At 33.6% G+C, this 26081-nt stretch overlaps 1 protein-coding gene and 1 long non-coding RNA gene across 11 annotated transcripts in view; one reads left to right on the forward strand and one right to left on the reverse strand.

The window, feature by feature from the left end:
* Positions 1-26081, reverse strand: part of LOC111057353 (fasciclin-3) — a 442757-nt gene that overhangs the window by 199707 nt on the left and 216969 nt on the right. For all 10 annotated transcript variants that reach the window (XM_039443161.1, XM_039443163.1, XM_039443162.1 and 7 more), the window contains one exon: positions 11681-11942. In XM_039443161.1, the coding sequence (XP_039299095.1) occupies positions 11681-11942 (262 nt within the window). The remainder of the gene's footprint in view (positions 1-11680; positions 11943-26081) is intronic.
* On the forward strand, positions 1008-3426 carry LOC120354961. The gene is made up of 2 exons (XR_005573334.1): positions 1008-1129; positions 3386-3426. It is a non-coding gene; the product is annotated as an uncharacterized LOC120354961 (long non-coding RNA).

Below are 26081 nucleotides of genomic sequence, written 5' to 3' on the forward strand. Positions count from 1 at the left end.
ACTTTGTTGTAGTTCAGTCACTGAATCATTGTATATATTTGAAAAAACACTTAATTTTCTTGGAGTATTGAGGAATGCATTTTACTCCTGAGGAGCAAAATATCAGCCTGATGAAGCTCCTCCTCAGGAGTGAAATGCATTCCTCAATACTCCAAGAAAAGTAAGTGTTTTTTCAATTATTATAAGTACGGTAACACAGTGTCTGAACTACAACAAAGTTATTATATAGAATATAGTGTTTCGTCATGGAAAGCAACATCAATTTCAAAAATATCTTTCTAGCCTAAATAATTCATGTCACTACATAGGTAGGCTACTAGCCTAATCTACACTCATCTTAATATAATGGACTTAATAGCAATATATGACTGTGGATAGATAGATTAGATGACTAATGGCTATAGTGAGGTCCACGTTATAATGACAGTATTTGATCAACTTTGGTGTTGCTATCCTTGTCTATTATTCGACAAGGCAGGTAGTACTATCATTTTCTTGCTCAACAACGATGCCAAATCTGTTTTTAACAATGTAGAAAGATAACTAGTCAAGGCAGAGAATTGGCAACGCTGTTCTCCCATCTTAATTCACTGTCATTATAACGTGGATCTCACTATAGATAAATTTTAATGGAATAGTGAGCATTATTAACATAGCTTCATTTTATACTTCGAATAATTTTGAATAGTTTATTTGAATTGAAGTACCTAGCCTAGTAGATATCATTCAATTGCTTTCTATTAGAATTTATTCAGTTGTTTGGTGGTGCGGCAGGCTTTATTTAGACTTTTTCAACAAGCAAGTGATTGATTTATTTATATTAATAGCTCTATTTCTTATTCCAATTTAGAAAAACTATAGTTGTAGTCCTCTCATTTTAGCAATATATATTTTATATAATAAGAGAGAGTGAGACTGTGTGTTTGCAACATGTGTGTTTTTTCAATTATCCAGTCAAGAAATATTGTTTGAAATATATTTAATTATAAGTAAACTTTTGTTCCATTTCTGATAGGAGCTGTGGTGATGAAATTTTCCAACACAAAAGAAAAATACATAGAAGCAGTACGGTAATCAAATACTGGCTGAAGTCTCCAAAAACTCGGTTTACCAGCAAAGAGAAATCTAAGTAAGTCTCAATTTTGATTAATTTAAAACAGAATATAAAGTCAAACAATTTCTTACTATGGGTGATGTCCACATGAGCTCTAGGCTTGTGCTAATCATTAATAGTTAGTCATACAGCGTGAGTCATATGTATGGGAACCTTTCAATAAATTAGAGACTGTTGTAGATGTACTGTAACTTTCAGGATATGTTACTGGTCAAATACTCTAACTTCTGACGTACAACTGAATTTCAACCCCTTCATAAGGGGTTGACTAGGTTCAGAATGTATAATATGGTGACTTAAGAGTTGTAACTCGAATATTTTTAATGTAAACGCCTATTGTGTTACATTATTTCAAACAGCTTTTCAAAACAAGAAAGATAACATCAATTAAAATGTAGGCTACTATGGAACTTGAATCCAAAACGGTGGCTGATTGAAGTTACAGTTTGTAAAGAAATGAGGGGTTGTAATTCGAATATTTTTAATGTAAACACCCATTGTGTTATACATCATTATAAAGGCCGTTTTAAAACTAGAAAGATGACATCAATAAAAATCTTCTATGATACTTTTATCCAAAATGGCGGCTAGTTGAATTTCATTAATTATTTCATTAAAAACTAAAACTTCAATCAGCCGCCATTTTGGATAAAAGTATCATAGACGATTTTTATTGATGTCATCTTTCTCGTTTTGAAGGCTTTCAAGATATGATGTATCACACAATGGGTATTTACATTCAAAATCTTTGAGTTACAACCCCCAAGTCACCCCCTTATGAGAGGTTGAAACTCAGTTGTATGTCAAAAGGTGGAGTATTCGACCAATAACTTATCCTGAAAGTTACAGTACTATATCTACAACAGTCTCCAACTTATTGAAGGGTTGAAGACTGTGATGTTTTGAAAATAAATTCAATTTTAATAAAAATTATTGTTATTCCTTCATTTTATTAAAGCGAAAAACTCCCTATTGGCCATCCAGACATTTATGGTTTTTTCCCAATGGGTGATGCAAAGCTATAGTGAGGTCCACGTTATAATGGCAGTGTAGGAAGATAGGAAAAAAGGGTTGCCAGATCTCAGCCTTGCCACCCAAACAGCTGATACTGGTATATCTGATGAATTTAACTGTTCATTATTGTTGAAAATAGTTAATCATATTTTATTTGTCAAGAAAATATATTTTTTAAAGATGTGATAATAAATTTTCATGATTGAGATTAAATATTTTGTCAATTAGTTGAATTTCTACATTGTTGATAAACGATGTGGCAGCATCGCAATGCATGAAAGAGATAGCGCCATCTGCTTTGTTGAACGATAGACAAGGATAGCAACACCATTGCAAATCACACACTGCCATTATAACGTGGACCTCACTATAATACAAGCAAATGGCTGATACAAAGTCCAAAAGCTGAAAAAAGAAGCTTACATGAAAAATATTTGAAATTTGTAAGTTGTTGAATGATTACAAATCAAAATGAGCTTTCTTTTTGTAATTATAGTGTCCAGCTGTTAGATTGCATATATCACCTACTAGGAAAAATCCATTTGTCTGAATAGGACTTGATGGTTTAATTTAATTTTTATTCAGTTTTTTGTAAAATTATTGTAAAGTTAGGGTAGAGAATTTACTTCACATTATATTGTGGTTATTCAAAAGTTTTATAAGATTTATAGTTTTTTAATGTAAAAATTAATAATTGAAAAGGTTATTTTTTAGAATATTATAAAGGTAATCCTTCTCTATCTTTTCACAATAAAATATTGTAAAAATGTATTTTAAAAAGTGTTATTTCCATGTGAATTTTTGGTAATTTTCATGCGAAAGAAATGACCAAATGTGGGACAAGAAATGAAGAAAAAAACGTTTTATTCATGTTCTTTTCTGAGAGTTTTTACATGTTCAGTAAAACGTGAAAATGTAAAAACAAAAAAAAAACGTTATTTTCAAGTTTCAGTTTCACGTACTTTTCACGTGAAAAGTTGGAACATTTCCACCTTTTTTTCACGTGAAAAAAGTGTGTTTTCTCGACTTATCCACTAAAATATGACGTTGTAATGTAAAACTGTGAGGACATGATTTTCACGTGAAAAAAACACTCTTGTGTTATCTTGGACTTTCCTTTCATGAGAGGGAGAGTCATGCATATTTGAATACATTTTTAGGTTATTAAATAAATTTGCTAGCAGATAAATTCAGGAAATAGAGTCCTTATTTTCTAATTTTTCAAGATTTTATACTTTGAACTGTTATTTGTTCTAGAAATGTTCAAACACCGGATCCTGGAGGAAAATCTGAATGCTTCAAAAATTAAGATTGAATTGAGGTGCAGTAACATAAACCTGTATGTAGCTCAAAAAATTGCTACTTTAAACAGGAAGAGAATAAAGTAATCTGGAGCACCACAATAAGGACCTTTCTTCATAGATAAATTAATGACATGCGTATGAGTTATTTTAACAAACAACTTTTCACATTATTTATGTCTTAACTATTTACATTCCTTAATTTTTCATCAATATGTCAATAGACATCTATTCACTGAATCCAATTTACTTATATTGATTATAGGTAATTAAACCGGTATACTCCCTTGTCTGATGCTAGTCGTAGCTGGGTTAGAATATTATAATCCTTGCAAATTTTATCTTCATCCTAAGCTGCTCTCCTAGATTTAAAAGAGGATTTTTTCTATAAAGGGGACAGGCTGCTTATAGATGGCTATTGATCTGTATTGATATCAATACAGCTGATTATGTATTGATATCCATGGCTACCTATTGATGTGTATTGATATCATTAGGTATTTGGGCCAATACACATCAATACAAATCCATGGTGATGTATTGATGTGTATTGATATCAATACAGCTGGTTATGTATTGATATCCATGGATATGTATTGATATCAATAGGTATTTGGGCCAATACACATCAATACATATCCATGGAAATGTATTGATGTGTATTGATATCAATACAGCTGGTTATGTATTGATATCCATGGATATGTATTGATTTGTATTGATATCAATAGGTATTTGGGCCAATACACATCAATACATATCCATGGATACCTATTGATGTGTATTGGCCCAAATACCTATTGATATCAATACATTTTTTTTTTATTGATCTCTATTGATCACTTCCACTAGGGGCCGCAGTAACATCTTCCACCCAGCAATGGTCGGCGTAGTTACGCCTAGCGGACAGACGAAAGATCAATCCAGTCGGTTATTTGATCCCTACAGCCAGGCTCAGCCAAGCAGCCGAGAAAATAGAACAATGGAGTGGCGGTCTTATTCGCGTTCATCAGCAGTTTTCTTTCTTACAATTATTTTGATTTTTGTGTTTTGTGTAATCAATAATAACTCCAGTCACCAGTAAAAAGTTTCCAGAAACGTGGTGTACTACCATATTAATGACTTTTCATGACGATTTTTAATTATTTAAAAACAATGTTGACATTCTGAGCCTTCAGGCTAAACTTGGGGTCGCTGAGAACGAATCTGCAATGAGAATTTCTCTATCACGAAAAATAACGAAAAAACCCCAGCTGTTGATCTTTGCTATAGTGTATCTACCTTTTAGTTTTACTAACTTCTAGTCATTAATTATAACTGGCTGTTTCTGCAGCCAATTATTTGTTTTCATTCTATAATATCAACATTTACTCATATCATTTTTTTAATCTGTATTTTTCTCAATTTAGTTTAATATAATATCAATTTTCATAATTTAGTTTATCGATCTCAAATTCAGCAAATTATGCCAGGCCCTCACAAACACAGGCTTAACCCTACATGTGAGTCTCTCATAATGTAAGGGTATATAAATGTACTGTAACTGTACTGTATCATTTGTAAATTGTGAGAATAAAATTTGATTTGATTTGATCTTCCGGCAACCGTTAACAGTCATCCTGCAATGCGGCCGAAACACTTCCAAGCCAGACACCCATCTCAAATGACAACAACGCCAAGCTGTGAGAAACCATCCTGCACTGCGGTGTTAGGTTAAATGCAAGCGGCCGCAATAAACCTTGCTCCGCAGTGCAGGCTGGATGCTTGTCTGACTCGGACTAGGCACTGAGACAGCAAAATTAATAATAGCCCGGCAACTGTTAACAGTCATCCTGCAATGCGGCCGAAACACTTCCAAGCCAGACACCCATCTCAAATGACAACAACGCCAAGCTGTGAGAAACCATCCTGCACTGCGGCGCTAGGTAAATATCAATCCAGTCAGTTATTTGATCCCTCCAGCCAGGCTCAGCCAAGCAGCCGAGACTATAGAACAATGGAGTGGCGGTCTTATTCGCGTTCATCAGCAGTTTTCATTATCACGATTATTTTGATCTTTGTGTTGCCTATAAACTCCAGTCACCAGTAAAAAGTTTCCAGAAACGTGGTGTAGCCTACTACCATATTAATGACTTTTCATGATGATTTTTAATTACTTAGAAACATTGTTGACATTCTGAGCCTTCAGGCTAAACTTGGGGTCGCTCAGAGCGAATCTGCAATCAAATTTCTCTATCACGAAAAATAACGAAAAAAATCCAGCTGTTGATCTTCCTGCAACCGTTAACAGTCATCCTGCAATGCGGCCGAAACACTTCCAAGCCAGAAACCCATCTCAAATGACAACAACGCCAAGCTGTGAGAAACCATCCTGCACTGCTGCGCTAGGTTTAAGGTCCTTACACTATAAGGATCCGACTCCAACAATTTCGATCAAATGCAATTCAAGATGGCGGCTGAAATGACGAAAATGTTGTCAAAAACAGGGTTTTTCGCGATTTTCTCGAAAACGGCTCCAACGATTTTGATCAAATTCATACCTAAAAAAGTCATTGATAAGCTTTATCAACTGCCACAAGTCACATAGCTGTAAAAAGTTCAGGAGCACTGCCCCATCTATGCAAAGTTTGATTTTTGATTCCCAATTATCAGGCTTCAGAGACAATTTAAGCAAAAAATTTCAAGTGGAAAAGATTGAGCATAAAAATCTCTACAATTAATGTTCAGTAACATTTTCACTTAAAATTGAAAATAAGCTCGAAATTCGAGAAAATAATATTTTTCAATTGCAAACTGGTGGCAACTGTTGATTCTATCAAATCATTCACTATGAAGACAGCAGACTTCGTGTGACTGCAGCGCTATTGTCCTGTCACCAGCTGGCTCAGGTCTTAGAATAGTAGACTTGAGATGCGTGTGAACACTAGCGTCAGTTGATCGATTTTCATAACGGCAAGGAAAGTTGTGTGAGTGCGCCACACCAGATTTTTGTGATAAGAAAACTAGATTATGATTATGATTACTATCATAATTATGGATGTTTGAAATATCACAACGATACAAAGAAAAAAATAATATTTTAAACTTAAAAGTTCAGACATGAAAAAATATTAATATGTATATTACATTGGCTACACGCTATAGTGAGGCCCACGTTATAATGACAGTGTTTGATGAGCAATATGGTATTGCTATCATTCAAGAAAGCTGATAGCGATATCTCTTTCTTGCTTTGCTCTGTTGCCAGATCGTCCTTCAACAATTATAATTAATAATTGATTAACAAAATATTTCATCTCAATTATGAAATTATTGAGACATATAATTTCTTGCTAAAATAAAATATAATTGATTATTTTAAACGAGAATGAACCGTTAATATTACGTCAATAAACCTGTATCAGCTACCTTCTATAAAAGGCATTGGAGAGAAAGAGGATCGGCAACGTTTTTCTCCTATCTTTTCCACTGACATTATAACGTGGACCTCACTTTAGGCTTTTGTCTGTGGTCGCTCAATAAAAATTGTAGGTAACTAATAAAGTGGAGAAAAATGGGTCCTTTGGTCAGCACCCAGGTCTCAAATGGTAACCACTCACGACGTTTAAAAAATAAACCTTTCAAAGATAAATGACTTTTTACCTTTACTTACAAGATCCCAATCCTGAATACCGTATACAATAATTTAAACTGTCCAGACTGAGACAGCCTATGATTTATTCCAAAGACAAGATCCCTTCAGGTAAGTAATGCCTCAAACAATCACCTGTTAACGACAAACGGATTTGGGCCTCGTGATAAAAATTGAAAAGGTATTTATGTGATTCCAATCAAGACCTCGGATTTACAGACAAAGCCAACTTACTATAGTTTGTATGCAGCATGGAATGAAATCATAATATTGACTTTAATACTCAGTTAAAGAACGTAATAAATCACACGTTCATAACCTACACAATGGAAATGAAATCTCTCAAGCATTCAAGTGGAGCAATAATTGATTCCACAACTCAACTTCCAACTCACCAAAAATAATATTTAGAAATAATACATGGATCAATGTCATTTATGACAGGGCTAAAAAAATCATTGGATCTAGGGACGCCCAAAAGGTAAATCTGGCCATGTTCATAGAATTCAGCTGTTGTAATAATTCAAGTTTCTATGTTACTATACCTGAGCAGGGGTGCCCAGCCCCCCCAAGGGCAATTGCGCATGCCCCCCCCCCCCATAATCCAAGAGTAATGCCCCCCCCCCCAAGTATCCCAATTCCCAACCCTTCAGTTTTTAACATTAGTCAGTGTATAACAATAAAATTCACATCTTACATTATAATCTCCCAAAGGACATTATTTACCTTTTAGCATCTTCTTTTAAATGACAACAAACCACTGGTCACACTTGTCAGCTGGTCCCCAACCCAGACTGAGTTTATAGATTAATTTCATAGATTATATTATATTCAATTAATTTATATATTTATACATTCTCTGTAATATATTCAGACTACAGTGAATTAGAAGTTTCCAATCACTATTTCTCTTCACTAAATGTATTAAGTTAGTCATGTTGGCTAACATGTACCAATTTTAATGGTCAATGTTTACCTTAACCTTTTAGCTTTAGTCAACTTGAAAAGGTGACCGGTGTGGTCACGAAACCTTGGTCGTGTACTAAATAAAACAGTGTAGATTTGACAACAGATTTGTGTTTTTATTCAATTATTTACCTTTGTTCTTGTGAGGAATTCTTTCTGTTTTCATAATATTGTAAAAATATATACCATCGTTTCTTATCTCTTTTAGAATATAAATAAAATATATTTTTGACATTATTTTTGAGACTAGCAGTGCACCCGTTCTTGTTCGGGAGGACTAAAAAGTACTACATTACATCAGGAAAAACTACAGGACACATATTTTAATAGGATATTGGAAGGTAAGTAAGGGAGGCTCGCTTTTTAAATGTAAAGGTTACTTATAAAAAGTTGAATAATAATATCATTGATATTATTCTATTGCAAAAGAATATTGCATAGCAATTTTGGTGAACATTCATACAATTTTGGAACGATTTTATTCATACAATATAATGTCGGCAAGTTTAGGTATTCTAAATCCTATACTATTAAACGAGCAATTTCTGTTTAGATGTTTTGATGTTTAAATGTTCACATGTTTATATGTTTGTATTTCACCGGATCTCGAAAACAGGCACACGCATCTTCTGTTATCGACAGAAGACGAAATCATCATATGTTTTTCGAAGGATGAATTATCCTTTTCATGTCCTTCAGGGAGTTTTCTCAGGGATGAGACCTAGTGCAATCGAATTTTGATATCATAAACCTACTATATTCCGAATTTCGTGAAAATCGTTGGAGCCGTTTCCGAGATCTGTTGAACATAAATAAACATATAACCAGATAGCCAGATAACCAGATAGAAAAACATAAACAGTTATACAGAAATTGCTCACTTAATATAATAGGATAACAACTTTATAGTCCAGTCAAATGGACGTTTTCCAGGGAACAGCCCTGAAAGAATTTTTTTCGATGGTTCTATCTGTATTTTGGGGCGCTAAATTCTAATCTGAAATTTGCTGACACGCCAGAGGGCGACTTCACCCCCAAAATTTTGGACTTTTTTCAAGTTTCCATTTAATCTCGAGAACCTTGAATTTATCGAGAAAAAACATTCTCTATATAATATTAAAGATAATAAAATTTCCAATGAATTACTGGTCGCGCAGGACTACTTTTAGGATTTTTTATCTGAAGTGTTCCACAAGATACACAACTTTGAATGTGCGAGAAATTTGTGATATTTCCCCCATTTTCACAGTCTCGCATATGTAATGTTGTGTATCTTGTGGAACACTTCAGATAAAAAATCCAAAAAGTAGTCGAGGTTGTGATGAATTTTCTCCTCTTTTCACTCCCATGAATTATACTTCTGTTTTCAATACCATTAAAAAGTTACAGCCATTGTATGATGATCTTTATTTTTTCATTTTTTCTTGCGATTTTACTGTTATTAAAGAGTCTCTAAAATGAGTACAATACATGATAAAAGCTTGCGATTGGTCTTAAATGAGAGAAAATTCATGCTCTATAAGCTGAGTTGCCTTAAATTGATCTTGCATCACTGTTTATATCGAAAAACTGTCGAGACTTTTAAAATGAGAAAAATATCGCAAATTTCTTGATTTTTTGAAACAAACGTATCTCACTTCACGATTATATTTTTACAAAAATCATTCACCTCACATAAAAGAGGGGATTCTTTTCTTCAAATCAAGACCAAGTATCATTTTGAGTTACTGAGACATACAGTTTTGAATATAGAAATCGGTTATTTTTCTATGCTTTGAAATATGGCCTAAAATACACTAAAGGAGGAATTTCCATTTTTTTAAACAAATTATAGTGTGATGATACATGATTTTCAACTGCCTTGACGAGCTGATATGAACGAGCTGTAGTACGAGGAGATGTGATCATTTAGTCGAAAATTTTGATCCTGGACGTATCCTTATGTGTGCCCCCCACTAGGAAATACTGAAATCTAACGAATGATTCTCATAGAACATAGCCCTCGTAAGGTGATTTCAGCCGAAAAAATTATGTTTCTTTTTTATTAGGAAGGCCATGAAAAGGTATTATAATGAATATTTGAATTTTGGCTGTAGGACATGATTTTCTATTTTTGGGTGTATTTCTCCTCCCACCACTACTAAATTCAAAAATATGTACCTAAGGAATCCTGTTCAGAATTAATATTGTTAATTCACGTGATGTGTGGCTTTCTATCATTACTAGAAAAAGATCCTAGTTGTATAGGGTAGAAGTGGTAGGTTTGCATAATTTTGAAAACCCCTTAAAAAATACCCCTTTTTTGAAAACTCTTAGCTACAGAATCAAAAATCGGAGAGTACTGCGCGACCACTCAATTTATTGGAAATTTTATTATCTTCAATATTTCAGAGAATGCTTTTTCTCGAAAAGTTAAAGGTTCTCAAGATGAAATGGAAAACTTGAAAAAAGTTCAAAATTTTGGTGTTTTTTGGGAGTTTTGGGGGTGAAGCCGCCCTCTGGCGTGTCAGCAAATTTCAGATTAGAATTCAGCGCCCCAAAATACATATAGAACCATCGCAAAAAATTCTTTCGGGCTGTTTCCTGAAAAACGACCATTTGACTGGACTATTATACAAAACAGAAAAAAGTAATTAAGCATTACAATAATTACTTGATTACTGTGTGGTAAATTTGAAAGATGGAAAATGGCTTCATTTGATATTTTTCACAAAGTTTTGACAAGAGAAGTTTTTTCTCCTGTCAAATTCACTAGTTTGCGATGTTGTTTATAATTGCATTCCCATTTCAGAGACATCGATATCATCATGAAACGCCTTTGAAATTAATATAATTATTAGATTAAAATGTACATTACAATCTAACTTATCATTGTGCTTTCAAGAAAATTATGTTGCAACAGCAAGGAAACTTAAACACAGGACCATTAATTGAAATTAAGCAAAGAAAATCATAATAATAGTGGATGATGAAGTTATAATTTATTTTTGTCAAAGATTTACCTTCAAACTCATAGGCTCAAAATTACTAAAATTCCTGCATACAACATATTATCAATTGTATTTTTCATGCTCTATATTGAGTTACACTTTGCAAAATATAACATTGTAAAGGTGGGAAAAAGTATTAAAATTAACTACATTAGGATATCTCTATTTAATACCTTGCTTTTTTAGCCATGATTCAAAATTTTGACATAAAATATAAAAAAAATCATGCCCCCCCCCTAAAAATGTTGAAGGCGCAAATTGCGCCATGCCCCCCCCTTGTGGGCACCCCTGTAAGCCTGAGATTGTAAAAGTGAATATATTGTAATTTTTGTTTATTGACAATATACATTGGAAATAAAAATAATTATTCTAAAAAAATTGGACAACAGGTTTACACCTGGAACTGCTTCAATCTCAAATTTAAAGCTGCACAGTCTAGAGGTTATGTTTAGAGTTTAAATTAATATTATTGTAGCAACGTTTGCTGAACATACAATGTACAATGAAAATGAACATACAATGCGAAAAGTAGGATTCATATCATTATTATTACATAGTGATCCAATAAAAATAATTTGAATGAGATTCTCAATTATTTTCTTTTTTCAAATAATTGAGGGAATGTAACTATTGATAATAAATGATACATAATTATAATACTCACGGGCCACGGTAACATTCATAGATCCAGTTCTCTTAGCAGGTTCTCCAGTGAGAAAAGCAGAACATTTGAAAATGCCGTTTAGTTTTTCGGTGGCTTTTTCAATGCGTAGCCCACAATGGCCTCGCTCGAAGCCTTCTCCATTGTAGGCTATTTTGATGGCTGTATCAGGGATGGCGATCAGCTGATTCGGCGAGTCCACCACACGTACTTCATCCTTCGCGCCAGGAATCAGAATCAAGCACAAGTCCACTTTTGAGGGAGCCTGTACAAAGATACTAGATATAATGCTCAATACAGAAATCTTGCTATAAAGGTATAGGACCGTTGAAACGGAAGTTATTAGCAGGTAAAATCAGGTGTTTCCAATAGGTGGATGAACATTATAGGTCTACTTCATATTAAATTATAGAAACTATCAGTTAAAACATTGTTTAGCAAGAGAATATTTAATTGAAAGTGTATAATTATAACCTCTCCGTAAATAATTTGATTTCTCAAAACCAATATGGGTTTCAAGAGTCTAGTAATACTTCAGATGCTCTTTTTGACTTGGCCCGGTTTATATCAAATAATAAAAAAATAAATAATAAAATTTGTAATTTATTCATTTGCCAAATAATTTCACAGACATAAATCTACTATCACAAAATAATAAAGTTGACAAAAGTACAAAATTTTAGAAGTATACAGTACAATAAAATTAACAATATTATAAGTAAATAAATTTATATAAAAAGGCACTACTGGCATAAGTGGAACTTGTTTGCCAGCAGTGAGTGCGAATGAAAAATACAAATATTATAACATGAATCAAGACTAAAAGTGGATATATACTATAATACCAATCAAACATAATCAAGAAAAACGTACTATAACAGACGGATTATACACTATGTTCTTAAAGTTAGCACAAAATTATCATTTCATACATTTATCCTGAAATAAACTCTAGCTTTTACAAATTCTTCTATTTCACTACTTAGTTTCTTTGTTATTCTATTGTTTATAAAGTGATATGGGACTATATTAGCAAAGTATTCCATGAAGTAAGTAAATTGATGTTTATTTATAGTTAATCTTGCAAAGTTTCGAGTATAATTAAGGATTGAGTACAAACGGACGAAGGTTGTGTAAATGTGTAATCAAAGTAAGATGATGCTTATTTCTATTGGCATGTATAATGATTTTCCCTACAAAGACCTGTCGTAGCGTTGGAACCCCAAACTCAAAAAACAAAGTCCTGCTAGGATACAGTCTAGGCCGTTTTAGAGCGGCTCTAATTAAATGCTTTTGCAGGGTAAATAATCTATTAAAGTGCGTCTCAAAGGTACCCCCCCCCCCCAAATAATTATATTCCATATTGGAACAAGGAGTGAGCATATGCATAATAATTATATGGTTCTTATGATGTTGATATCCTTTAGAATATTAATTTTATAGGAAATGTATATTAGGTATTTTAATTTAGATACTATGTGTTGTACATGAAAGTTACATTTTAAGTGACTGTCAACTATTATTCCAAGATATTTTAGGAAATTGACTTTTTCGATTGTTCCACGGATACAATTAATTATTGGGTCTAGAGACGATATGACAGTCATGGTTGTGAATTTTTATATCTAATTCAGTAGGTGGTTCACCAGTTTTTGTTGGAGTAGAAGAAATAAATTTTGTCTTATTTGAATTTAATGTGAGAGTATGCTCATCAAACCATCGATTAGCAATGCTTAATCCTTCATACGCGTTTTCATATGCCTCTCTCCATGATGATCCAGTAAATAACAATACTGTATCATCAGCAAAAGATATATTGGTGGAATTCGGGATATTTAATTTGAAAAGATCATTCAAATAAATCAAGAATAATATTGGTGATAAGACCGTTCCTTGAGGAAGACCAAAACTTGTTAGAATCTTTGTATCAGTTTTATTGTTCAAGGTCATAGTTTGCGAGGTATCCTGCAGATAGCTGGAAATCAACGTTTTTGCCACTCCACGAATACCACATCCATTGAGCTTATCTATCAATGTCGAATGAGGTATGGTATCAAAAGCTTTCGCCAAATCAAGGAAAACAGCCAGTGTTTTAACGATCTTATTGAAATTCCTGTTGAATGAATCAATGAATACCATAACAGCATCCTTGGTTGATTTACCACACTGGAAACCATACTGATTTTTTGCAATTGAATTATTTTAATCTAGGAAGTCAACCAATATTTTTTCAATCAGTCTTTCTATTATTTTAGAAAATTGCTAAGTAGACCAATAGGTCTATTATTTGCTGGATTGCTCTTATCGCCTACTTTATGAATAAATATCATTTTGGCTATTTTAAAACGTTTTGGAAAGTAACCCTCACTAAAGCATCTATTTATTATTATTTCAAGTGGGCCAGCAATATAAGGGGAGATCTGTTTCAGGCAGCGACCAGTGAATTTATCCTCTCCAGGTGAAGCATAATTTTTCAGGGAATTCAAAGTGAGTGAAATTTCAACAGCATTTGTTGGATGTAGATAGGGACTATTTACAGGAGGTATGGATAATGATCGTAGGGGAGATGTATTTCTATTGTCATCCAGTGCTTCGGCATATTTTTTCCAACATTTACAAAATAATCATTAAATATTTCTTCATCTATTTTTGGTTCTATCTTTGAGTTTTTTTCTATTTGTGAAATTTCTCTAATATTTTCCCATGTCTTTTTTGTATTACCTTTGTTCAATTCAAACTTATTATTAAAATATCCAATTTTTGCATTATTCTAAAAATGTTATTTAAGGTGTTTTTGTAATGTTTATAATGATTTTCCAGAACTGTATTGAAAGGCTGCTTTTCTCAGTTTTTGGGATATTCTATCTCTTATACGCATTGCACTCACCATACTCTGTGTAATCCATTTTTTAATGGCCTTCAAGACCATATTCAATCATAAAACGCCTATATAATATGATCTCGCCTCAAACACTTTATGATAATTATATTTACAAATTGATAAATATCAATATCATATGGAAATACTGTTTATTCCATATGGAAAACTGTATGGAGAAGTAATAATGGTCGTGGTGTGTTTACCATCAGGTAATAGACATAAGAATGTGATATGTGTATGATATCAGTGTGTCTATCTATGTAATAGGTTTATTTGTCAATAAAAACGTCTACCAATTTATCAATGCCCTCAGAGTGTATTGTATTTAAACAATTCCAATTTTGTCCCTCCAAGTCATTCTTCAATGTCTCGTAGTTTATTTTCATAAAGGTACTTCTAACAGTTGGATTTTGAATAGAATCAGGAAGGCAATTTATATGGAATGAAGTACAGTAGTAGTCAGTGATAGTACATTTTTATAACAGTTGCAAATGTATCACTCTTTTTAAAGGATCTTGTATTGAAAAATATGTGATCAATGCAGCAACTGCTATTGTTTTGAGCTTGAATGGATTTATAAATGACTTGAATCGATTTAGCTGCATGGCACCTAGGTATTCATTACTTAAATTATCATTGTCAAGAATATTTATATTCATGTCTCCTATCAAGATGACCGAATTGTCTGGCCATGAAGACTGCAGATATGAATCCAAACTGATAAGAGAAATATTAACAGCTAAGGAAGGCGATCGATAAAGAGCCAACAATTATTTGTACATTTTGCTATCAAATTCAAAATTTCATAGTATTTTCAGACTTGGCTAATGCCTTTGATTCCGTGGAATCAACTAAACTAATCACCAAACTGGCGATGATTGTGATAAAGGGTAATTCACTAAAAAAAAGTCTGAGATATATTACTTTTAACATGAAGAGGAGAAACCCATTTCTCCCTCCATAGTTTGTAGCATAGACACAGACAGACATCCTGCGCACAATTGGATGCGTGTCATTTTGCTTCATGTTCTTGTGATGAAAACATCTCTGTAAACGACTTGGAACATTGCCAGCAGTAGCTGGAGGGGAGTGTTGGTGCGTCATGTTGCAAAGCTCTCTCACACAGACACAAAAGAAGGAGAATGCTTCTAGGTAGTGGGAGTGATTAGTGGAGGATAGAGCATCGGACTTCTCCTTCTTCGAGAAAGAGCCAAAGAGCCGTGTTAAAAGTAATTTCTCTCCCACTTTAGAATGGTTTAAAAGTTATTTCAATTATCGACAGCAGTATGTTTTCCTTGATGGCACAATCAGCGGAGCAGAACCTGTTGAATATGGTGTGGTCCAAGGAAGCACCATTGGGCCATTACTGTTCCTCATTTATAAGAATAATCTTTGAAAATTACAAATTAATGGAAAATTTTTTCTATTCGCGGACGACACAGTATTGGTGTCAACTGGAGGCACTTGAGAGAGGACCTATTGCAGTGCATCAATAGACCTTGCCAAAATAAAAAACTGGATCAACCACAACTGGCTAACGGTTAATGTCATCAAAGCTAAATTTATGCCAATTGAAACCAACAAGAAACCAGGCTGATCCTGGCCCAATTATATTAAAAATGCCTCCTGTGGAAACGCAAGGATGCAGGATTGTGAATGCAGTACTATTGAATGAGTTGATAATTACAGATACTTGGGTGTAATTATTGATTACAAGTTGAGTTGGGGGCAACATGTTCAGTGTGTCAAAAGTAGGCTCAGGAAATTATTATTTGCCTTCTTTGAGCTAGGCCAAATGATGGGTGTGGATCAGTGTAGGAACGTATATTGCTCAGTCGCTGATCCAGTATGGTATCCTGGTTTGGGGGGGGGGTGTTTCCTCTACACTATTGGAACTACTGGTGGTCACACAGAGAGCAATTATAAAAACAATATTGAAAAAAGGCTATAGATATCCGACTAGCTTGCTTTTTTCAGAATTCCCAGTCCTAAATATTAGACAGATCTTCATAAAAACATTATTGATTAATTTGAAAAAATACAAAACCCAGATCATAGGTGAAACAAATTTAAATTTCCGGTATGAAACTTGCCACAGGATCAACTAAACATGTCCCTCATGGTTCAGAGCAATAAAATTCATTATACCTGGCTCACATTTTATAATGAAACTTGCCGAATGAAATAAGAGAGGCGGAGGTGTACAGTCTAACCGTTTACGGAAGGGGTGTGGACAGGTGGCTGTATCACATTGGCTGGGAGGCAGCTGAAGCCCTGCTCCGCTCAAGTTATATCAGATAACTAACAGAAAGCCAGAACTATCAAAAGATTTATCATATCTATTCAATTCTTCCTCTCTATCAATATTAATTAGATTATAAAATAAATACAGCATTGCAGGTCGCGAACTCACAGCCTTCTTCATTTCCTGGAATTATTATTATAACCAATCCTAATTTTAGTTAATATTTTTTATTTATATTTCTGAATTGAGTTTCTATTTCTTATTTTACTATTATTTGAATTTTTATAAATCCATTATAATTTCATTCTTAATAAGCTTATCTTTTTCTATTATAACTATTTTATTTTGTGATTACTTGTGTTGTCTATGGAACTCTCCTCCTCCACCTGAAGACGTTTAGTCTTTGTGGAGAAATTCCGTAATATTGAGTTTTTTTCATGTTTCACTATAAATACTATTGAAGGAAAAAAACATTTGAATTTGAATAGTACAGTTTGGATGGGAATTGTCATACATGACATCAGAACCTATTCAATTTTTGAAATATTATTTTGTGAATTGGAAATCTGGTCGCGGATTTAATTATCAAATATAATTGATAAAGCGAGAAGATCTCCAATGTACAAAGATGAAACGTGTGTTTTATCACGTTTTGTGAAGGCAATATTATGGGTTTTAGCTCCATGCTATGCAAACAAGAGTGAGTTGACTTTTGGTCTGTGAATCAAGGCTGCATGTGTTTTCACATAAATAGATTTGGAATTTTTCTTTCGTGGCCCGTATACTAGAAATAGAGATTATACTGTGCCATTTTCTCGAGATAATGAATTAGCAAATCTTAATTTTATTGAGTAGAAAAATGATACGCAATTGATTGTTAAACCAAAGCAAATAGCTATTATTGCTGTGCAATTTGATAAAAAATGGAACAGTGGAGGTGATTTTAATTGTTCATTGTGAAATTCGGAGCTAGATATTATTAGTACAAGAGTATTATGTGAGGATGGTTGCGTGCTAGAAATTGCAAACTCGTCAGATTCAGTGATTCAATTATTAGATCAACAATCAATCGGCGATGCTATTGTAAGAGATGTTACGCAATCTACTAAGCTCTTTTGAAAACATTTGCTTTGCTCAGGCTGCCTTCTGTGACCTGAGCAAGGCATTTGACTGCGTGAATCATGATATTTTGCTTGAAAAATTAGCTTATTATGGAGTCAGTGGAAGGAGCCTTAGTCTTTTTAGATCGTACCTTGGCGATCGCCAGCAAGTTGTTTGTGTAGGGAATGAGAGATCCGATCTTGCTAAAGTAAAGTACGGTGTCCCCCAAGGATCAATATTGGGACCACTCCTCTTTGTATTGATGATAAATGATCTTCCTCTCACAATCAACATCAAGACTGTGTTGTATGCTGATGACACCACTTTTCTTAATTCTCATTCAGATGTACACACTTTACATAAAATGACAGCAGATACCTTGTCGGAGGCTTCCAAGTGGTTCACAGCAAATGGCTTTAAACTAAACGAGGATAAAACACATCTTATGACATTTGGCCTCAGGGACTATACACACAACAATAACAATAGTTTAAAGTTTTTGAGCTTAATGTTTGATCACAGGTTGACCTGGGAACCCCACATAAATTTCGTTTCTGCTAGGTTATCTAGGGTTATCTATCTGTTAAGGCAGTTGAAGAATCTTGTACCGGAAAAATACCTCAGAAACTCATATTTTGCTTTTTTCCTAAGCATAATTTCATACGGAATTTTAGTATATGGAAACAGCTGTCAAATCAATAAGGTCTTGCTTTTGCAGAAAAAGGCTATTATAATATTGACCGGTGCAGGGTATCTAGATCACTGTCGACCTCTTTTCAAAAAAACAAAAATATTGACTGTCATAAACCTCTACATATTTCAAGTAATCATGCACACTAGAAAGAATCTCCATAGCTTGAATAAAAGATCCAATATTCATGCTTATAACACCAGGAAGAAAAGACCTCATTGATATTCCATATCAACGTCTTGTCATAAGCATGAAACACTATGACAGCATAGGCTTGAGAATGTACAATAAGTTGCCATTGGATATGAAATGTTGTGAAAATATTGTTATTTTTAAAAAATTACTTTTTGAGTGGCTAGTTTTAAGACCTTTCTATTGTTTGACAGAGTTCTTTCGATTCTACTTGATGTAATTTATTCTACTTTGTGACTTTAAACTATTGCTTTGACTCTATTATTTTGTAATATTGTATTACTATGACTTTGTCAATTACCTATATTGGTCTACGACGATAAAATCTATTCATTTATTATTTATTATCTATTTAAGGCGAGCGGATTTAGGTCACACGGCGTACAGCAAGCTGTTATTTTGCATGGCGATATTATTTTAATGGGCAATTCGCAAAAAAATATTGATGTTTTCTTCACAGACCTGAATAGCTTGTTTGACAAAAATGTAGTACAGTTTGTGCCAGATGAGAATTTAATTAATTCAATGCATATGCTACTTGAGATGGAGTCAAAAAAAATGGATGGAAGATTTTCTTTTATTATTCGAAATAATGGGTGTGAGCCGATTTTTCTTAAACGAAATGCATGCATTGGAATATTGTTCATGGAAGACAAGGTCAATGGGATGATTAATATGGTTGATGAAATTACTGGTAAGGTAAATAAATGATAAATGATATAAATGATAAATTAGCTAAGTCAGTCCAAGAGGAATTTAGGAATATGGTAAATGATTTTGACGATATTTTTGCTAAAGATAAATATGACATACCAATTTCCAAGTTGCCAGCAGTTACAATTCAGTTAGTAGATAATAGTCCAATATTTAGTTCTCCTTATAAATTCGCACCTAGTGAACGGAAAGAATTACAAGACATAATTGATGGTTTATTGAAAGCTAAGGTGATAGAAAGTTGTAGATCAGGGTATGCTTCCCCGGCGTTTTAGTAGGTATAAAAACAAACCGCCAAGGATGGTAATTAATTATAAAAAGTTAAATTCTAAGATTGTGAAAGATAAATATCCGTTACCAACCCCAGGAACCATACTTGAATCTTTAAGTGGAGCTAAATACCTTACTACATTGGATTCAACTTCTGCATTTTATTCTATGCCTAATGCTGAGTCACAGCATTTAACAGCTTTCACCACACCTTTAGGATTATACAAATTAAGAAATTACCACAAGGCCTGGCAATAAGTCCTAACACTTTTCAGCGTGAAATCACGAGATTGTTCAGTGATAAATTGTATAAGAGTATGCTGTTATATATTGATGATTTATATATTTATTCTGAGACAATTGAAGAACACATGAAAGAACTCAAGGAAGTTTTCGAACGAATACGGGAGTGTAATTTGAAATTAAATCCAGATAAGTCTAAAATATGTTTTCAGGCGTTGAAAATATTGGGGCATATAGTTTCTGACAAAGGCATAGCACCTTTGGAGGATAATGTAGAATCAATTAAGAATTTTCCAGTACCAACCAAAGTGAGTGAGTTAAGACGGTTTTTAAGAGCAGTCAGCTATTATAGAAAATTCATACCTGGATTATCAAAGAGAGCTTATTTGTTAACACAATTAACTAAGAAAGATGTGAATTTTGAATGGTTGGAGACACATCAGAAGGTTTTTGAAGATTTAAAACAGTGTTTGATATCAAGCCCAGTTTTGGTTCATTATTGTGATAATAGGCCTACGTATTTATACACGGATGCGTGCTCAATTGGAGTTTCAGGATGTCTTTCTCAGACGCTAGAAGATGGATCGATTCATCCAGTTTCTTTTGTATCACGAAGACTTACGAAAAGTGAAGCTAATTGGTCAGCGACGGAATTAGAATTATTGGCTATAACTTATTCTATTATGCACTTTCGTTCTTTATTGTTTAATAAGAAGTTCACAGTCATAACTGATCACAGCTGTTTACAATATTACAGGAACATTAAAGAACCCAGTTCTCTGCTAGCTAAGCTTCTAACAAAATTGGTTCAGTTTGATTTCGATATAAAATATCAGCCGGGGAAAACGCTTCAATTAGTAGACGCATTATCGCGCGCTCCAGGAGAGAAATTCATTGAACATGAGTGGCAGGAATTCACGAATGTTATTACTAGAGATCAAATAAAGTTGTTACATGAGCAAGTTCTAGGAAAAAATTTGCAAAAGTTTTCGAATGTTGTTTCCAGTGTTAATATAGGATTATTACAGAAGCAAGATCCATTTCTCAAAAAGATATACGATGCATTATTGAATTTGGATGCGGCTGAGATCAGCATTGCACGGAAATCTAGAAATTATACATTGCGTGATGATATCTTGTATTATAAGGAATCGCAAGTTAAATCAGCAGCTTTGTATTTATTGGTAGTTCCACAAAGTTTAGTGCCTACAATTTTGAAACAATTTCATGATTCATTACAGTTTGGAGCACATATGGGTGTAGATAAGACGTTATCAAAGATTAAAGATAGGTATTATTGGCCTACAGTGAGAAAAGATGTTATTGAATATGTGAAATCTTGTGAGGTTTGTCAAAAAGCTAAAGTCTCTCGTTTAAAACCGGCTGGGTTGTTGAAGCCTATTAAAATTCCAGATGAACCATTTCATACAATTTGCGTGGATGCAGTAGGTCCGATTTCAAAGAGTAATAACTGTCACTATATTTTAGTAGCAGTTGATAGAACAACTCGTTTTGCATTCTGTAAGCCTGTAAGTTCCGTTGATGCACAAAGCACAGCAAACTTCATTTTAGATTTTGCTTCTTTGTATGGATTACCACGTGTTATTCACACGGATAATGGTACTAATTTTAGGGCAGAAGTTTTCAAAGATTTTTGTGTATCGTTAGGAGTGGAGCAGAAATTTGGTTCTCCATATATGCCTTCAACTCAAGGTGTGACAGAGCGTTTTAATGATACACTTATCACGATGTTACGATGTTTTATAAATATCGAACAATCTAATTGGGCGAAATGTGTGAAACATGTATGTTTTGCTTATAATATTGCAGTACAAGATTCATTGGGATACGCTCCATATTATTTAGTTTTTGGATTTATTCCACGTAGTCCAGTGGATATCGCGTTTCTTCCCTCTACTGTTTGTAGAGATAGGATAGAGGATTTGAAATTTTTGGCGAATGTTCGTGAGCAATTACCTGCATTATCACAGGAAGCACAGACAAAACAGAAAGAAGTTTTGATAAAAAACACACATTAGTAGCTTTCAATAAAGGAGATAAGGTTTTACTTTCGTATCCCAGGTTTCAGGCTGATACATGTAAAAAATTTAATAATCCTTTTCATGGGCCTTTTGTGGTTTCAAGGAAGCTATCTGATTTAAATTATGAAGTGTTATTAGAAAAGCGAGGGAAAATTGTTCCAGAAATTATTCATGTAAGGAGAATGAAACTTTTTCATGAACGAACGTCATAGAGGGCTGTAGAAAAGTGATAAAAATTGATTTCAATCATTATACCATGATAATGTTGTCTATAATCTAGAATTTGATCTTTGAAACTAAGATTTTTAACTAAGATGGGTTTCCCATAGTTGAGTAGGTTAATTTCCGAAAAAATGCAATTTATTTATATTTGTAATAAATTTCATAAATTGTATTTCTGAATATTGTGTACATTTTATTGATTAGATTCCTTATTTGTATATTAATGGGAATAAAATGTATTATTATTATTCATTGTATATTTTTCCCTCCAATCAGATTCCAATTGCAGTCTCATTTACTCAATTATCAAATGAAAAGCCTGTTTGACTTATAGTAGAGATTTGTCAATTTTTTTTACAACATACAGTTTTTATTCATAAGAAGCCAATACCAATATCAGCCCAATAAAAAATCCTTTTCTGTCATGTTCCCCGTAGCGAAGCACGGGTACCTGCTAGTATATATATATATATATATATATATATATATATATATATATATATATTATATATATATATATATATATATATATATATATATATATTCAGCCTTTGGAGATACGATAAATTTGCTGTTATTGAAAACTTTTCTTTGGATTGAAATTTACTATGATTCTTAAGCTATATTCGTTTGTAATACGGCTAATATTTATTATTTTAGCGAATTACATTTTGAGAAAATTATATGCAGTTTATACAATTATTTCCGGCATGGAGTTTTTGCAAATTCTAATTTGAAACGAAAATATAATTATTGTATTGTATGAGCCTTGTTTAAGGTCATGCGTGATTCATTTTTAGTGTTGAGTTCAATGACAGTTATTGGATCGTTTTGTAACGTTTGAAGCTGTTATTCTTTTCTCGTATATTGACATGTTTATTGATATTTTCTTTTTCAATTTAAGATTTGATTTCTGAGTTGTTTATTTTTGTCATTAATAATTTTGACCTTCCTTTTCAGAATTTCTTAGTATTCGCACGTAATTAGTCATTAACCAGCCAATTATTATAGTACGTGTTGTTGATGTATTATCAAGCTGTCTGTATCAGAAAAGTTCTTATTATTATATAACGCTAATTTTTATTAGATTTAGGGTCAGTGTGGTTTCAGTCAGAGTAGAGTACTTTCATTTGTGAAGAGGTTCTCCTTTTTTTTCCTTACCTTGCTATAATCTTCATTCTACTTCATTTCTCAATATGTATTACCCAGTATTTATATCCGTAGTTTTCCTTACGTCGCATGTACACGTAGGAGCTATCAAAATTTTCTCGGGAGTGTTCTTCAAGGAACTTCATCATGGTGTCGCCTACGAGTCGTCGGTTCCTCTCACGTATGAGGTGAATTTTCCGGGGGCTCAGCAGGAGGTTCTAGACGCGGAAGAGGTCTTCTGGCCATCTTGTAAGGGGTCAGACTGTCATCTGTCGGAGGTTGTCGAGATGCTCTACAATTCAACTAATTCGATACTAATGAATGTTTAGCAGATAGTGGAAGTCCTTTTCTGGATTGGGTGAAGAGTTGTTGATGTAAAATAGTGTCTGAAGGTTGTTGTTGAATGCCTCCTCCAACATACAAAACTCTCCTGGAGAGCTGCTGGTCTGCTGGCATCTGGTAGCTTTGTTCATATGTAACATTCATACAAGCAGATCAATAATAGAGTGGAATGTAGGTGGCTATCATCTAGAGTGACACAGCCATCTTGAGCACACTCGCTACCACTGGAATCCGAGCACCAGCATACCACTCTTTCAACGCCTTTTCTACATCTTCCTCCATTACATTCTACATCTACATCGTCCACTGACATTGACGTGAATGATACTTCTATTTCTAATAACATTGAGGTATCGATGAATTAAATTGACCATGTCCATCAAACACCGCACATTCATAAATGCTAATTGAAGAGGTTCATCATCAGTCATGGTAAAAGGAAGTAATGAAGCCAAAAATCGAACAAATTTATACAAACTGAAACAAAGTTAAACAAAAAGAAACAAATTTAAACAAAAACTAACAAATTTAACAAATAGGGTTTCGGCACCAGTCAAGTAATGTGGCTCGTTTTGATTCCAAAACTGAACTGTTTATTCCTGTAAAATCAAAAAATTATATTGATAGGGATAGTGAAGCTGATGTAACAGCTGGGTTTACTAACTTGTATAATAATAACTGCTTTTATCCTGATCCTCTGTCCTATAATGAAATTTGAAATGTCCGAATATATATATGAAAAATTATCCAAAAATTAACATTCCAAATTATCTTCAATCCATGTTATTAGTCTTATCTTCTTCTAAAATCTTCAGTGTTAGTCCATTCCCATCCAAACTGTACTATTCAAATTCAAATGTTTTTTTTCCTTCAATAGTATTTATAGTGAGACATGAAAAAAACTCAATATTACGGAATTTCTCCACAAAGACTAAATATGAATCCTCCTCATACTGATTTTTTTGAATGTACAGCCTGACGTCGTCCACCACTCTGTTGTATGCTTCATGAAACTGCTGCGAAAAGTTGCCTGCAAACAGCTTTAAATTGCGTGACATTTTGATGAGGTCTTTATGATCGTCAGCCACCAATCCTTGAAATGCATTCAAGTGATCAGCAACCTTTTCCTCATTGAACTGAAGTTTACGTAACTCGCCATCCGTAGCGACTCATACGTGAGAGGAACCGACGACTCGTAGGCGACCCCATGATGAAGTTCCTTGAAGAACACTCCCGAGAAAATTTTGATAGCTCCTACGTGTACATGCGACGTAAGGAAAACTACGGATATAAATACTGGGTAATACATATTGAGAAATGAAGTAGAATGAAGATTATAGCAAGGTAAGGGAAAAAAAGGAGAACCTCTTTACAAATGAAAGTACTCTACTCTGACTGAAACCACACTGACCCTAAATCTAATAAAAATTAGCGTTATATAATAATAAGAACTTTTCTGATACAGACAGCTTGATAATACATCAACAACACGTACTATAATAATTGGCTGGTTAATGACTAATTACGTGCGAATACTAAGAAATTCTGAAAAGGAAGGTCAAAATTATTAATGACAAAGTAGAAGCAATAACTCATTGCTGTGTGATGCTGAATCACTCTGGTTGCCTTCCCAATCCATTGCTGGTCTTCCTCATGCCTTAAGCCTCTATTTACTCTAACCACTCTAACTTTTCCTCTCAATTTGAATTCAATTTTCATGTTTCTGTAAATGAATCTGAATAATTCCAGGTACTTATTGTCAATTCTCAAGTCTTCAAGCGTTTGTAATATGGAATAAGTGTTGATTTTATCTAATGCTTTCTCGAAATCAATGAATAGCAGCACTAGTGGAAATTTATATTCATTAGAATTCCTCATCAGTTCCTGTAAGACTAGGATGTTATCCAGTCTTATGTAGAGAAGTTTTTCTTGAATCCGGTCTGGTTGATTGAAGTTTCTGCCATCGAATATCCATCTATCCTGTAGGAAATTACTGCCATAAATATCTTGTAAATATTTGACAAGAGACTTATTGGTCAGTAATTCTTGATTTCCTTCCTATAACCTTTCTTGAACAGTAATATCAAGTTAGCTTTGAGCCATATTTCAGGAATCTTTCCACTCATAAATTGAAATTTTATTTTTGTTATTATTCCAATAACTCTTCCACCACCTGCTTTTAACTCCTCGTTTGATATTCTATCAGGGCCTGTTGCTTTCCCCTCCTTGAGATGCTCAATTGCGCGCTTTACCTCACTCTTCAATATCGGTGGACATGCTTCATTCCTACATTCATGCTCTCCAATTTCTTG

Source organism: Nilaparvata lugens, chromosome X, assembly GCF_014356525.2.
Source record: "Nilaparvata lugens isolate BPH chromosome X, ASM1435652v1, whole genome shotgun sequence".
NCBI lineage: Eukaryota > Metazoa > Arthropoda > Insecta > Hemiptera > Delphacidae > Nilaparvata > Nilaparvata lugens.